Source organism: Salmo salar, chromosome 09 (genome assembly GCF_965601325.2).
Source record: "Salmo salar chromosome 09, fSalSal1, whole genome shotgun sequence".
NCBI classification, from domain to species: Eukaryota; Metazoa; Chordata; class Actinopteri; order Salmoniformes; family Salmonidae; genus Salmo; species Salmo salar.
In genome coordinates this window covers 51,252,359-51,266,743 of record NC_138299.1, presented here as the reverse complement: position 1 = coordinate 51,266,743, position 14,385 = coordinate 51,252,359, and the positions used below count along the sequence as shown (strand labels likewise).

Below are 14,385 nucleotides of genomic sequence, written 5' to 3'. Positions count from 1 at the left end.
ATGACCATAGAGATGACAGACAGTTATGACCATAGAGATGACAGACAGTTAGACAGTTATGACCATAGAGATGACAGACAGTTAGACAGTTATGACTATAGAGATGACCGACAGTTAGACAGTTATGACCATAGAGATGACAGACAGTTATGACTGTAGAGATGACAGACAGTTAGACAGTTATGACCATAGAGATGACAGACAGTTATGACCGTAGAGATGACAGACAGACAGTTATGACAATAGAGATGGGGGCCAGTTATGACCATAGAGATGATAGACAGTTATGACCATAGAGATGACAGACAGTTATGACCATAGAGATGACAGACAGTTAGACAGTTATGACCATAGAGATGACAGACAGTTAGACAGTTATGACTATAGAGATGACAGACAGTTAGACAGTTATGACCATAGAGATGACAGACAGTTATGACCATAGAGATGACAGACAGTTAGACAGTTATGACCATAGAGATGACAGACAGTTATGACCATAGAGATGACAGACAGTTAGACAGTTATGACCATAGAGATGACAGACAGTTAGACAGTTATGACTATAGAGATGACAGACAGTTAGACAGTTATGACCATAGAGATGACAGACAGTTAGACAGTTATGACCGTAGAGATGACAGACAGTTATGACCATAGAGATGACAGACAGTTAGATAGTTATGACCATAGAGATGACAGACAGTTAGACAGTTATGACCATAGAGATGACAGACAGTTATGACCATAGAGATGACAGACAGTTATGACCATAGAGATGTTAGACAGTTATGACCATAGAGATGACAGACAGTTATGACCATAGAGATGATAGACAGTTATGACCATAGAGATGACAGACAGTTATGACCATAGAGATGACAGACAGTTAGACAGTTATGACCATAGAGATGACAGACAGTTAGACAGTTATGACTATAGAGATGACAGACAGTTAGACAGTTATGACCATAGAGATGACAGACAGTTATGACTGTAGAGATGACAGACAGTTAGACAGTTATGACCATAGAGATGACAGACAGTTATGACCGTAGAGATGACAGACAGACAGTTATGACAATAGAGATGGGGGCCAGTATGGGAAAAAAATGTAATAAAAAAAGAAATGTTATGAATTTAATTGAAATGTATGCTTTCACTGCTGTAAGTCGCTCTGGATAAGAGCGTCTGCTAAATGACTAAAAATGTAAATGTAAATGTGAGATGACAGACAGGTATGACCATAGAGATCCTACTAAACTAGTATTCTGATTGCTATTTTCTCTGGGTCTCTGTGACAACAATAGTTGTATTTTCAACGTTTTTGTACCATGAACAACACCTACAGCTATTTATAAAATCAATAATACATTTGGCATTGTCTCTCTGAGATACAGTTCTAATTAACCCTGGATAATAAGAGAAAGTATTACCTCATTGGTTCCATGAAGGAAGTTATTTAAGGCTTGGGGATCACTGAATGGAAAATAGAACAGGGTTAAATATAGCTCTTCGAAGAGGACTGGCTGATTAAACATATTATCTCTGAGTATCAAACTAATATCATATTTCATTTCTATCAGCAACCTTTTTTTTTTTTTTTGCAGAAAGATCTTGTCAGCAGCACTCACCACAAAACATCAAGTAGACACGTCCCGTCTTCATTCTCCATGTCAACTGAAGGAGAGGAGGAGGAGGAGGAGGATGAGAAGGTCACATCACATAGTTCTCTCTCTCGTTCTAGATGCATCTTCAGCACCTGGTGACATTGAGATGTTTTGAAGTAGCTACAGCATCGCAGCACACCTCATTATTCGGTAGGAAAATCATACTTAGAAAGTGGTTGCTGAGAAAACATTATTCAATATCAAAAGATAGATTTCATTGTACATTATGGAGGTGGGGGGGGGGGGGTGCAGGCTGGGTAGTTACTACAATGGACAACGTGATAGTGACAGGCACGTTACCTGCAGGAACATCCGCACAGGTGGCGGACCTGGTGCCTTTGACAGAAGCACGTAAACAGGCTGAAGGAAAAATAGCTCAAATCTACACAGACTCGATGTATGCTTTCGGCGTTACCTATGATTTTGAATAAATATGGAAAAACAGAGGATTCATGACATCACTGGGAGCTTCTGTGAAGAATGGACCAGAGGTGAGAGCTCTACTGAATGCTCTCCAGTTACCTGGACAAGTTGCAATTTTGAAAATGAAAGCACATGGGAAAATCTTTACAGATGAGAGTAAAGGTAATGACCTGGCTGACAGAGCTGCCAAGGCGGCTGCCAAGAGAACACCTTTGTCACCTAAACTGGTTAGGAGATACACCTTGGATACATTACAACACATTATAGACATGTAAAGCTATCAAGGCACAGGGCGAGACCCAAATGCAGACACAGGAGGCAGATGGTTGGAGTCTTTCAATGTTTACTAGTCCAAAAGGAGTAGGCAAGAGAATGATCGTGGACAAGCAAAAAGGTTAAAACCAGATCAGAGTCCAGGAGGTACAGAATGGCAGACAGGCTCGTGGTCAAGGCAGACAGAATGGTCAGGCAGGCGGGTACAAAGTCCAGAAACAGGCAAGGGTCAAAACCAGGAGGACTAGAAAAAGGAGAATGCAAAAAAAGCAGGAGAGCGGGGAAAACCGCTGGTTGACTTGGAAACATACAAGACGAACTGGCTCAGAGAGACAGGAAACACTGGGATAAATACACTGGGGAAAATAAGCGACACCTGGAGGGGGGTGGAGACAATCACAAGGACAGTTGAAACAGATCAGGGCATGACATAAACAGTGGACCAAAATATGAAGTGTTTGGAATGGATGACTGCAGGGTGCAAACTCCATCAAGAAGGTGTGTAAAAATACAACCGGAGATGTGTAGTGCCAAATGCACTCCTACCCTACTTGGTGAAACAGATCCCCTATTTGAGACACATTGGTTTGGACAAGATAGTTTATCATTTTGTGGGCAAATGGTGGAATCCTGGTGTGCGGAAAGAGGCTGAGACTGTCATGGCGAATTGCAACATTTGTATGGAAAACAACACCAAGGGATGGTTGAAAATACAGACATGACGTACCGCCTGCCCCACCAGGACCCATCAGACATTTACAGCTTGATTACATCACGCTGCCCAAATGTAAAAGACATGAAAATGTGCTGGTCGTTTGTTGATCGTTTCTCACGATGGGTTAAAGCCTACACTACTAAAGAAAGGAACTGCACAACACACAGCTAAAATTCTGATTCCAGAAATAATTCCCAGATGGGTATTTCCGGAACAATTAGATTCCCGAACAAGGCACGCATTACACAGGAAAAGTGTGTCAGGAGGTAGTTCGTCTTCTGAACATAGACTGGCAACTACACTGCCCTTTACCATCCTCAATTGAGTGGACAGGTAGAACGCACAAATAGAGTTTTGAAAGAGAAACTTTCAAAGATGCATCAAGAAGGGATAGCATGGCCGGATGCATTGCCTACAGTATTATGTAGTATACGGGCAACACATAACAAAACCCCAGGGTTGAGTCTGTTTGAGGTCGTCACAGGTCGACCCGTGTCACTACCAGGCACGTTAGATTTGAGAAAAGCAGACATACATTTTATGAGTGACACAATACTTAACTATTGAATATAACTTTCTAATGCAGTAGGAGAAATCATAGACAGACAAGTAACAGAGGCCGTGGGTAATAACTCCCGAGGGGGGGGGGGTGGGGGGGGGGGGGGTGGGGGACATGACGTAGTACCAGGACAGTGGGTGATAGTATAACAAAAATATGTAACAGAGACATTAGGGCCAAAATGGGAAGGTCCTTATCAAGTTTTGCTCATAACGAGGTCAGCAGTAAAAGTCCAGGGAAAATCACGATGGATACATGTCACTCATTGCAAGGTTGTCCATTTTGATGACAAAGCAGAGCCTGGAGAATAAAGAACTGATTGATCAGCAATTGGGTGTCAACCTCGGGTGAAGAAGCATAGTAGGATGATCAGGACCTGATAAGCTTCTATGTTGTGTACAGCAGTCGTCATATTAGGGATATCTATACTCCCGGTCAAAAGTTATAGAACACCTACTCATTCAAGGGTTTGTCTTTATTTGTACTATTTTATACATTGTAGAATAATAGTTAAGGCATCACCACTATGAAATAACACATATGGAATCATGTAGCAACCAAAAAAGTGTTAAACAAATCAAAATATATTTTATATTTGAGATCCTTCAAATAGCCACCCTTTGCCTTGATGACAGCTTTGCACGCTCTTGGCATTCTCTCAACCAGCTTCACCTGGAATGCTTTTCCAACAGTCTTGAAGGAGTTCCCACATATGCTGAGCACTTGTTGACTGCTTTTCCTTCACTCTGCTGTCCGACTCATCCCAAAACATCTCAATTTGGTTGAGGTCGGGGGAATGTGGAAGCCAGGTCATCTGATGCAGCACTCCATCGCTCTCCTTCTTGGTCAAATAGCCCTTACACAGCCTGGAGCTGTGTTGGGTCATTGTCATGTTGAAAAACAAATGATAGTCCCACTAAGCCCAAACCAGATGGGATGGCGTAATGCTCAAGAATGCTGTGGTAGCCATGCTAGTTAAGTGTGCCTTGATTTCTAAATAAATCACAGACAGTGTCACCAGCAAAGCACCCTAACACCATCACACCTTCTCCTCCTCCATGCTGTACGGTGGGAAATACACATGCAGAGATTATCCGTTCACCCACACGGCGTCTCACAAAGACACAGCGGTTGGAACCAAAAATCTCCAATTTGGACTCCAGACCAAAGGACAAATGTTCACCGGTCTAATGTCCATTGCTCGTGTTTCTTGGCCCAAGCAAAACTCTTCTTCTTATTGGTGTCCTTTAGTAGTGGTTTCTTTGCAGCAATTCGACAATGAAGGCCTGATTCACACAGTCTCCTCTGAACAGTTGATGTTGAGATGTGTCTGTTACTTGAACTCTGTGAAGCATTTATTTGGGCTGAAATTTCTGAGGCTGGTAACTCTAATGAACTTATCCTCTGCAGCAGAGGTAACTCTGGGTCTTCCTTTCCTGTGGCGGTCCTCTTGAGAGCCAGTTTCATCATAGCGCTTGATGGTTTTGGCGACTGCACTTGAAGAATCTTTCAAAGTTCTTGAAATGTTTCGTATTGACTGACCTTCATGTCTTAAAGTAATGATGGACTGGCAGGCCTGTCAGTTCCCCCCCCCCCCACCTTATCACAACACAACTGTTTGGCTCAAATGCATTAAGAGGAAAGAAATTCCACAAATTAACTTTAAACAAGACACACCTGTTAATTGAAATGCATTCCAGGTGACTACCTCATGAAGCTTGTTGAGAGAATGCCAAGAGTGTGCAAAGCTGTTATCAAGGCAAAGGGTGGCTATTTGAAGAATCTCAAATATAAAATATATTTTGATTTGTTTAACACTTTTTTGGTTACTACATGATCCCATATGTGTTATTTCATAGTTTTGAAGTCTTCACTATTATTCTACAATGTAGAAAATAGTATAAAATAAAGAAAAACCCTGGAATGAGTAGGTGTGTCCAAACTTTTGACTGGTACTGTATATCTCTGGTGTGAAGGGCACCCCATATCCTTCCTCCTTCAGTGGTTTAACAGAGTGTGTGTCACGTCCTGACCATAGAAAGCTGTTATTTTCTATGGTAGAATAGGTCAGGGCGTGACAGTTTTTTTTTCTAGTTTAGATTTTCTATGTTGTTATGTTCTAGTTTTTGTATTTCTATGTTGGGTTTTGTTTGGGATGATCTCCAATTAGAGGCAGCTGGTCATCGTTGTCTCTAATTGGAGATCATAATTAAGTAGGTGTTTTTCCCACCTGGGTTTGTGAGAGATTGTTTTTGAGTTAGTGTATGCTTCACCTCTGCGTCACGGTGTGTTGTTTTTGTTCTTTAGTTATTTTGTATGTATTGCATAGTTTCACAGGTTAATAATAAAATATGTGGAACGATAATCACGCTGCAGTTTGGTCCCTTCATTCTACGACAACCGTGACAGTGTGAGACTATATTTCTGGTGTGAAGGGCACCCCATATCCTTCCTCCTTCAGTGGTTTAACCTGTTTGGGATAGGGGGCAGTATTTTCACGGCCGGATAAAAAATGTACCCGATTTAAACTGGTTACTACTCTTGCCCAGAAACGAGAATATGCATATAATTAGTAGATTTGGATAGAAAACACTCTAAAGTTTCTAAAACTGTTTGAATGGTGTCTGTGAGCATAACAGAACTCATATGGCAGGCCAAAACCTGAGAAGATTCCATACAGGAAGTGGCCTGTCTGACAATTTATTGTCCTTCTGTAGCATCTCTATCAAAAATACAGCATCTGTGCTGTAACGTGACATTTTCTAAGGCTTCCATTGGCTCTCAGAAGGCGCCAGAAAGTCTAATGGGGTGTCTGCAGTCTCTGGGCTAAGAACAGCAGGAGTATTTGTTACTGGTCAGCCTGGGAACAATGACACTGGAGATGCGCATTCACGAGACTACTTTCAGCCTTTGAATGAATACAACGTCGCCCGGTTGGAATATTATCGCTATTTTACAAGAAAAATGACATACAAAGTGATTTTAATTAAACAGCGTTTGACATGCTTTCGAATTACGGTAATGGAATATTTTGAAATGTTTTGTCACGAAATGCGCTCGCGCGTCACCCTTCGCATAGTGACCTCAACGCACGAACAAAACGGAGCTATTTCAATATAACTATGGATTATTTGGAACCAAAACAACATTTGTTGTTGAAGTAGAAGTCCTGGGAGTGCATTCTGATGAAGAACAGCAAAGGTAATCCAATTTTTCTTATAGTAATTCTGAGTTTAGTGAGCACCAAACTTGGTGGGTGTCAAATTAGCTAGCCTGTGATGGCCGAGCTATCTACTCAGAATATTGCAAAATGTGCTTACACCGAAAAGCTATTTTAAAATCGGACACCGCGATTGCATAAAGGAGTTCTGTATCTATAATTCTTAAAATATGTTTTTTTGTCAACGTTTATCGTGAGTAATTTAGTAAATTCACCGGAAGTATGCTAGTTCTGAACATTACATACTAATGTAAAAAGCTGGTTTTTGATATAAATATGAACTTGATTGAACAAAACATGCATGTATTGTATAACATAATGTCCTAGGAGTGTCATCTGATGAAGATCATCAAAGGTTAGTGCTGCATTTAGCTGTGGTTTTGGTTTTTGTGACATATATGCTTGCTTTGAAAATGGCTGTGTGATTATTTTTGGCATTTTACTCTCCTGACATAATCTAATGTTTTGCTTTCGCTGTAGCGCCTTTTTGAAATTGGACAATGTGGTTAGATTAACAAGAGTCTTGTCTTTAAAATGGTGTAAAATAGTCATATGTTTGAGAAATTGAAGTTCTAGCATTTTTAAGGTATTTGTATTTCGCGCCACGCTCTACCATTGGATATTGGTGCGGCGTTCTGCTAGCGGAACGTCTGTCCCTAAAAGGTTAACAGAGTGTGAGACATACTATATTTCTGGTGTGAAGGGCACGGATGGATTCAGACCTACTTTATATGCTGGAGGCCCCATACAGAGGTGTCACGCTGAGTTCTCCTGGGGGGCCTCATGGGAACCTCTGCCTTGGGTTTGAGGATTCAGAAGCTCCAGAGGCTCCAGGGGATTAGGGGCTGGCAGCAAAACGGTGTCCAGTTGAGGAGGCAGGACTGTGGGGCAGGTCCTCGGTCTGACGGGGCATCACTGGATCTCACAACGGAGCGGACTAAGGCAGTGCAGGTCCTAAGGGCACAACATGGCCACGTTGAGAGGTCATTTAAAGTTACTACTAAAGTCTTACAGCACCAGTCTTCTGCTTTAGACCTATGTCTGTTACCCACAACAGTCCGGGCTTAGTCCTCTCCTGACTTCTCTCGTAATGAATCTTTAATTTGGTTACTGTATTCTATAGAAATGACAGCAACCAAATATATTATGTGTGTAGCTTGGATTCTCATTTGCATCCAAAACATTGGTGTTTTAAAAAAAATATTTAACCTTTATTTAACTAGGCAAGTGAGTTAAGAACAAATTCTTATTTACAATGACGACCTACCCTGGCCAAACCCGGACGACTCAGGGCCAATTGTGTGCCGCCCAATTACGGCCGGTTGTGATACAGCCTGGAATCGAACCAGGGTCTGTAGTGATGCATCGAGCACTGAGATGCAGTGCCTTAGACTCGGGAGCACCAACACATTGCTGTGTGTATGTGTGATACATTACAGCCCAGTACAACAGATGTGTAGGGTGATTGCAGACATGAATTGGTGTCCATTAGGCCATATCAATAACATCAATGATATCAATGACAATAATATCAATAATATCAATGACATGTAGAAACAGTAAACACATAATAACAGGCCATATCAATAACATGTAGAAACAGTAACCACATAATAACAGACCATATCAATAACATGTAGAAACAGTAACCACATAATAACAGGCCATATCAATAACATGTACAAACAGTAACCACACAATAACAGGCCATATCAATAACATGTAGAAACAGTAACCACACAATAACAGGCCATATCAATAACATGTAGAAACAGTAACCACATAATAACAGACCATATCAATGACATGTAGAAACAGTAACCACATAATAACAGACCATATCAATAACATGTAGAAACAGTAACCACATAATAACAGGCCATATCAATTACCTGTAGAAACAGTAACCACATAATAACAGGCCATATCAATAACATGTAGAAACAGTAACCACACAATAACAGACCATATCAATAACATGTAGAAACAGTAACCACACAATAACAGACCATATCAATAACATGTAGAAACAGTAACCACACAATAACATGTAGAAACAGTAACCACATAATAACAGGCCATATCAATAACATGTAGAAACAGTAACCACACAATAACAGACCATATCAATAACATGTAGAAACAGTAACCACACAATAACATGTAGAAACAGTAACCACACAATAACAGACCATATCAATAACATGTAGAAACAGTAACCACACAATAACAGGCCATATCAATAACATGTAGAAACAGTAACCACATAATAACAGACCATATCAATAACATGTAGAAACAGTAACCACATAATAACAGACCATATCAATTACATGTACAAACAGTAACCACACAATAACAGGCCATATCAATAACATGTAGAAACAGTAACCACACAATAACAGACCATATCAATAACATGTAGAAACTGTAACCACACAATAACAGACCATATCAATAACTTGTAGAAACTGTAACCACACAATAACAGACCATATCAATAACATGTAGAAACAGTAACCACATAATAACAGGCCATATCAATAACATGTAGAAACAGTAACCACACAATAACATGTAGAAACAGTAACCACACAATAACAGACCATATCAATAACATGTAGAAACAGTAACCAAACAATAACATGTAGAAACAGTAACCACATAATAACAGGCCATATCAATGACATGTAGAAACAGTAACCACATAACAACAGACCATATCAATAACATGTAGAAACAGTAACCACATAATAACAGATCATATCAATAACATGTAGAAACAGTAACCACATAATAACAAACCATATCAATTACATGTAGAAACAGTAACCACACAATAACAGGCCATATCAATAACATGTAGAAACAGTAACCACACAATAACAGACCATATCAATAACATGTAGAAACTGTAACCACACAATAACAGACCATATCAATAACATGTAGAAACTGTAACCACACAGTAACAGACCATATCAATAACATGTAGAAACTGTAACCACACAATAACAGACCATATCAATGACATTCAACATCATCTTTTATGTTGTGGGAAATGGTTCATATGATTCTGTTTATATGCCATTTTCCTATGTTATGGGCTTGAAAGTGTGGGTGAGAAAAATAATATCCTATTTGAAAACAGAGTATTCTGTTTGGAGATGGCTACCCCCCCTCCCCTCCCCTTAAGCGAGCTGTCTTGAGAAGCGAGTGCGAATTAACCCATAACACATTGTAACAACATTAGGCTACTTGCTCCATTTCCTACCCCTCTCACTCAATTTCCAGGGGAGGTCCCTTAAAATAGACCGACCTCCTCCACCGATCTGTCATATTTTTTTTTTGTTTTGTTTACAACCTCAACACACACACACACACCAGCCTGCGGTAAACGGTAAACGTTACCGCAGCGAGTATTGAATTAAAAACGACCGACCTCGAACCATCCCGCACAATTTTAAACGTGGGTCTAAATATGTCTTAAATAATATACTGGTGCTTTTTTTTTGTCGTTATATTTTGAATAGGCTATACGCTGTACATTGGGAGTGAGAGTTAGATCTCACATCTAAAATAATGTACAGATAGTTGCTATGGATGGTTTGGTGCTGGTGATTCTTATTTCTTTCGAGAGGTGAGAGAGAGAAGGGGGGGGGGGGGGGGGGGGGCAGCGGAAAACAACAAAGGATGCTGTGTAAATATAGCCACAGACTCCACCGTCCACAGTCTCCTTCTGCCATTAGAGAAAATTCCCGCAATTCAACTTAGAAAAAAAAAACTCACCCTTTCTTCTTTTGTGGTTTTATTGTCCTGTCAGCAAGGCGGGCCTCTGCGCCATCGATTCTCTCTCAGTGCTCTTTTGAGATGCTAAGAGGAGGGGTGGGACTGGGGTGGGTGCGAAACAAGAGTGAGAGAGAGAGCCGACCAGAACACAAAAGGTAGAAAACAGTAGAAGGCAGCAATGTGGCCCAGCTGCCGCTACGTCCTTCAGTGGTGAAGAAGAGATGTGGCCCAGCTGCCGCTACGTCCTTCAGTGGTGAAGAAGAGATGGGAACGCTGCATGTTCTCTCTCTCTCTCTCGTGTGCTGCTGTCATCATGCGGACGTTCTACAAACGCTGCTTTAAATATCCCCAGCTCTCTTGGATAATGTTCTGTCATCGCAGAGCTATTTCATTATGCATGTATGAGGACTACAGAAGCCAATGGAAATACTTGTCCTCTAAAGATCTGACTTACCCAGTTAAATAAAGGTTAAATAAAAATAAAAAAATCTAATTCTCATAGACCTATAACTGAGCTAGCGGTCTTATTTCTCATATATTACGTCCAAACAGTAGCGACTGTCTAAAATAATTTCATGTTGCATACATTTACAATGAATGATTCGTTAAAAGGCATCAATGACATTTGAAATATTTCAAAATGTAAAATTTCCAGAAATGGCCTGCTGAGAAAATAAATGACACATGCAGCACAATTAAAACAGATAAGCATCAAATAGCCACTGACTGACAGGCCTTCCCCCATAATAAACCTATCAGCATCAGATAGCCACTGACTGACAGGCCTTCCCCCATAATAAACCTATCAGCATCAAATAGCCACTGACTGACAGGCCTTCCCCCATAATAAACAGATACGCATCAAATAAAGACTGACTGACAGGCCTTCCCCATAATAAACCTATCAGCATCAAATAGCCACTGACTGACAGGCCTTCCCCCATAATAAACCTATCAGCATCAAATAGCAACTGACTGACAGGCCTTCCCCCATAATAAACCTATCAGCATCAAATCGCCACTGACTGACAGGCCTTCCCCCATAATAAACCTATCAGCATCAAATAGCCACTGACTGACAGGCCTTCCCCCATAATAAACCTATCAGCATCAAATAGCCACTGACTGACAGGCCTTCCCCCATAATAAACCTATCAGCATCAAATAGCCACTGACTGACAGGCCTCCCCCATAATAAACAGATAGGCATCAAATAGCCACTGACTGACAGGCCTTCCCCCATAATAAACAGATACGCATCAAATAGCCACTGACTGACAGGCATTCCCCCATAATAAACCTATCAGCATCAAATAGCCACTGACTGACAGGCCTTCCCCCATAATAAACCTATCAGCATCAAATAGCCACTGACTGACAGGCCTTCCCCCATAATAAAGAGATACGCATCAAATAGCAACTGACTGACAGGCCTTCCCCCATAATAAACCTATCAGCATCAAATAGCAACTGACTGACAGGCCTTCCCCCATAATAAACCTATCAGCATCAAATTGCCACTGACTGACAGGCCTTCCCCCATAATAAACCTATCAGCATCAAATAGCCACTGACTGACAGGCCTTCCCCCATAATAAACCTATCAGCATCAAATAGCCACTTACTGACAGGCCTTCCCCCATAATAAACCTATCAGCATCAAATAGCCACTGACTGACAGGCCTCCCCCATAATAAACAGATAGGCATCAAATAGCCACTGACTGACAGGCCTTCCCCCATAATAAACAGATACGCATCAAATAGCCACTGACTGACAGGCCTTCCCCCATAATAAACCTATCAGCATCAAATAGCCACTGACTGACAGGCCTTCCCCCATAATAAACCTATCAGCATCAAATAGCCACTGACTGACAGGCCTTTCCCCATAATAAACCTAGTAGCATCAAATAGCAAGTGACTGACAGGCCTTCCCTCATAATAACAAAATCAGCATCCAATAGCCACTGACTGACAGGCCTTCCCCCATAGATAAACCTATCAGCATCAAATAGCCACTGACTGACAGGCCTTCCCCCATAATAAACCTATCAGCATCAAATAGCCACTGACTGACAGGCCTTTCCCCATAATAAACCTAGTAGCATCAAATAGCCACTGACTGACAGGCCTTCCCTCATAATAACAAAATCAGCATCCAATAGCCACTGACTGACAGGCCTTCCCCCATAATACAAAGATATGCATCAAATAGCCACTGACTGACAGGCCTTCCCCCATAATAAGCAGATACGCATCAAATAGCCACTGACTGACAGGCCTTCCCCCATAATAAACCTATCAGCATCAAATAGTCACTGACTGACAGGCCTTCCCCCATAATAAACCTATCAGCATCAAATAGCCACTGACTGACAGGCCTTCCCCCATAATAAACAGATACGCATGAAATAGCCACTGACTAACAGGCCTTCCCCCATAATAAACCTACCAGCATCAAATAGCCACTGACTGATAGGCCTTCCCCCATAATAAACCTATCAGCATCAAATAGCCAATGATTGACAGGCCTTCCCCCATAATAAACAGATACGCATCAAATAGCCACTGACTAACAGGCCTTCCCCCATAATAAACCTATCAGCATCAAATAGCCACTGACTGACAGGCCTTCCCCCATAATAAACAGATACGCATCAAATAGCAACTGACTGACAGGCCTTCCCCCATAATAAACCTATCAGCATCAAATAACCACTGACTGACAGGCCTTCCCCCATAATAAACCTATCAGCATCAAATAGCCACTGACTGACAGGCCTTCCCCCATAATAAACCTATCAGCATCAAATAGCCACTGACTGAAAGGACTTCCCCCATAATACACCTATCAGCATCAAATAGCCAGTGACTGACAGGACTTCCCCCATAATAAAACTATCAGCATCAAATAGCCACTGACTGACAGGCCTTCCCCAATAATAAAAAAATCAGCATCCAAAAGCCACTGACTGAAAGGCCTTCCCCCATAATAAACCTATCAGCATCAAATAGCCACTGACTGACAGGCCTTCCCCCATAATAAAAAATCAGCATCCAATAGCCACTGACTGACAGGCCTTCCCCCATAATAAACAGAAACTCATCAAATAGCCACTGACTGACAGGCCTTCCCCCATAATAAACCTATCAGCATCAAATAGCCACTGACTGACAGGCCTTCCCCCATAATAAACAGAAACTCATCAAATAGCCACTGACTGACAGGCCTTCCCCCATAATAAACCTATCAGCATCAAATAGCCACTGACTGACAGGCCTTCCCCCATAATAAACCTATCAGCATCAAATAACCACTGACTGACAGGCCTTCCCCCATAATAAACCTATCAGCATCAAATAGCCACTGACTGAAAGGACTTCCCCCATAATACACCTATCAGCATCAAATAGCCACTGACTGACAGGCCTTCCCCCATAATAAACCTATCAGCATCAAATAGCCACTGACTGACAGGCCTTCCCCCATAATAAACCTATCAGCATCAAATAGCCACTGACTGAAAGGACTTCCCCCATAATACACCTATCAGCATCAAATAGCCACTGACTGACAGGACATCCCCCATAATAAACCTATCAGCATCAAATAGCCACGGACTGACAGGCCTTCCCCCATAATACAAAAATCAGCATCCAACAGCCACTGACTGACAGGCCTTCCCCCATAAGAAACCTATCAGCATCAAATAGCCACTGACTGACATGCCTTC

The 14,385-nt window shown here is 41.4% G+C and overlaps 1 protein-coding gene across 2 annotated transcripts in view; it reads right to left on the bottom strand.

Annotated features, from left to right (window-relative positions):
* Positions 1–10,987, bottom strand: part of si:ch211-168d23.3 (uncharacterized) — a 44,584-nt gene extending 33,597 nt beyond the window's left edge. The window contains exons 1-4 of one of the 2 annotated variants that reach the window (XM_014211625.3): positions 10,650–10,987; positions 7,587–7,814; positions 1,635–1,762; positions 1,437–1,479 (exon numbers count right to left, since the gene is read on the bottom strand). In XM_014211625.3, coding sequence (XP_014067100.3) covers positions 1,437–1,479; positions 1,635–1,762; positions 7,587–7,607 — 192 coding nt within the window. In that variant the 5' untranslated portion in view covers positions 7,608–7,814; positions 10,650–10,987. The remainder of the gene's footprint in view (positions 1–1,436; positions 1,480–1,634; positions 1,763–7,586; positions 7,815–10,649) is intronic. The other variant, XM_014211626.3, reaches the window with a different exon arrangement.
* Positions 10,988–14,385: the final 3,398 nt, after the last annotated feature.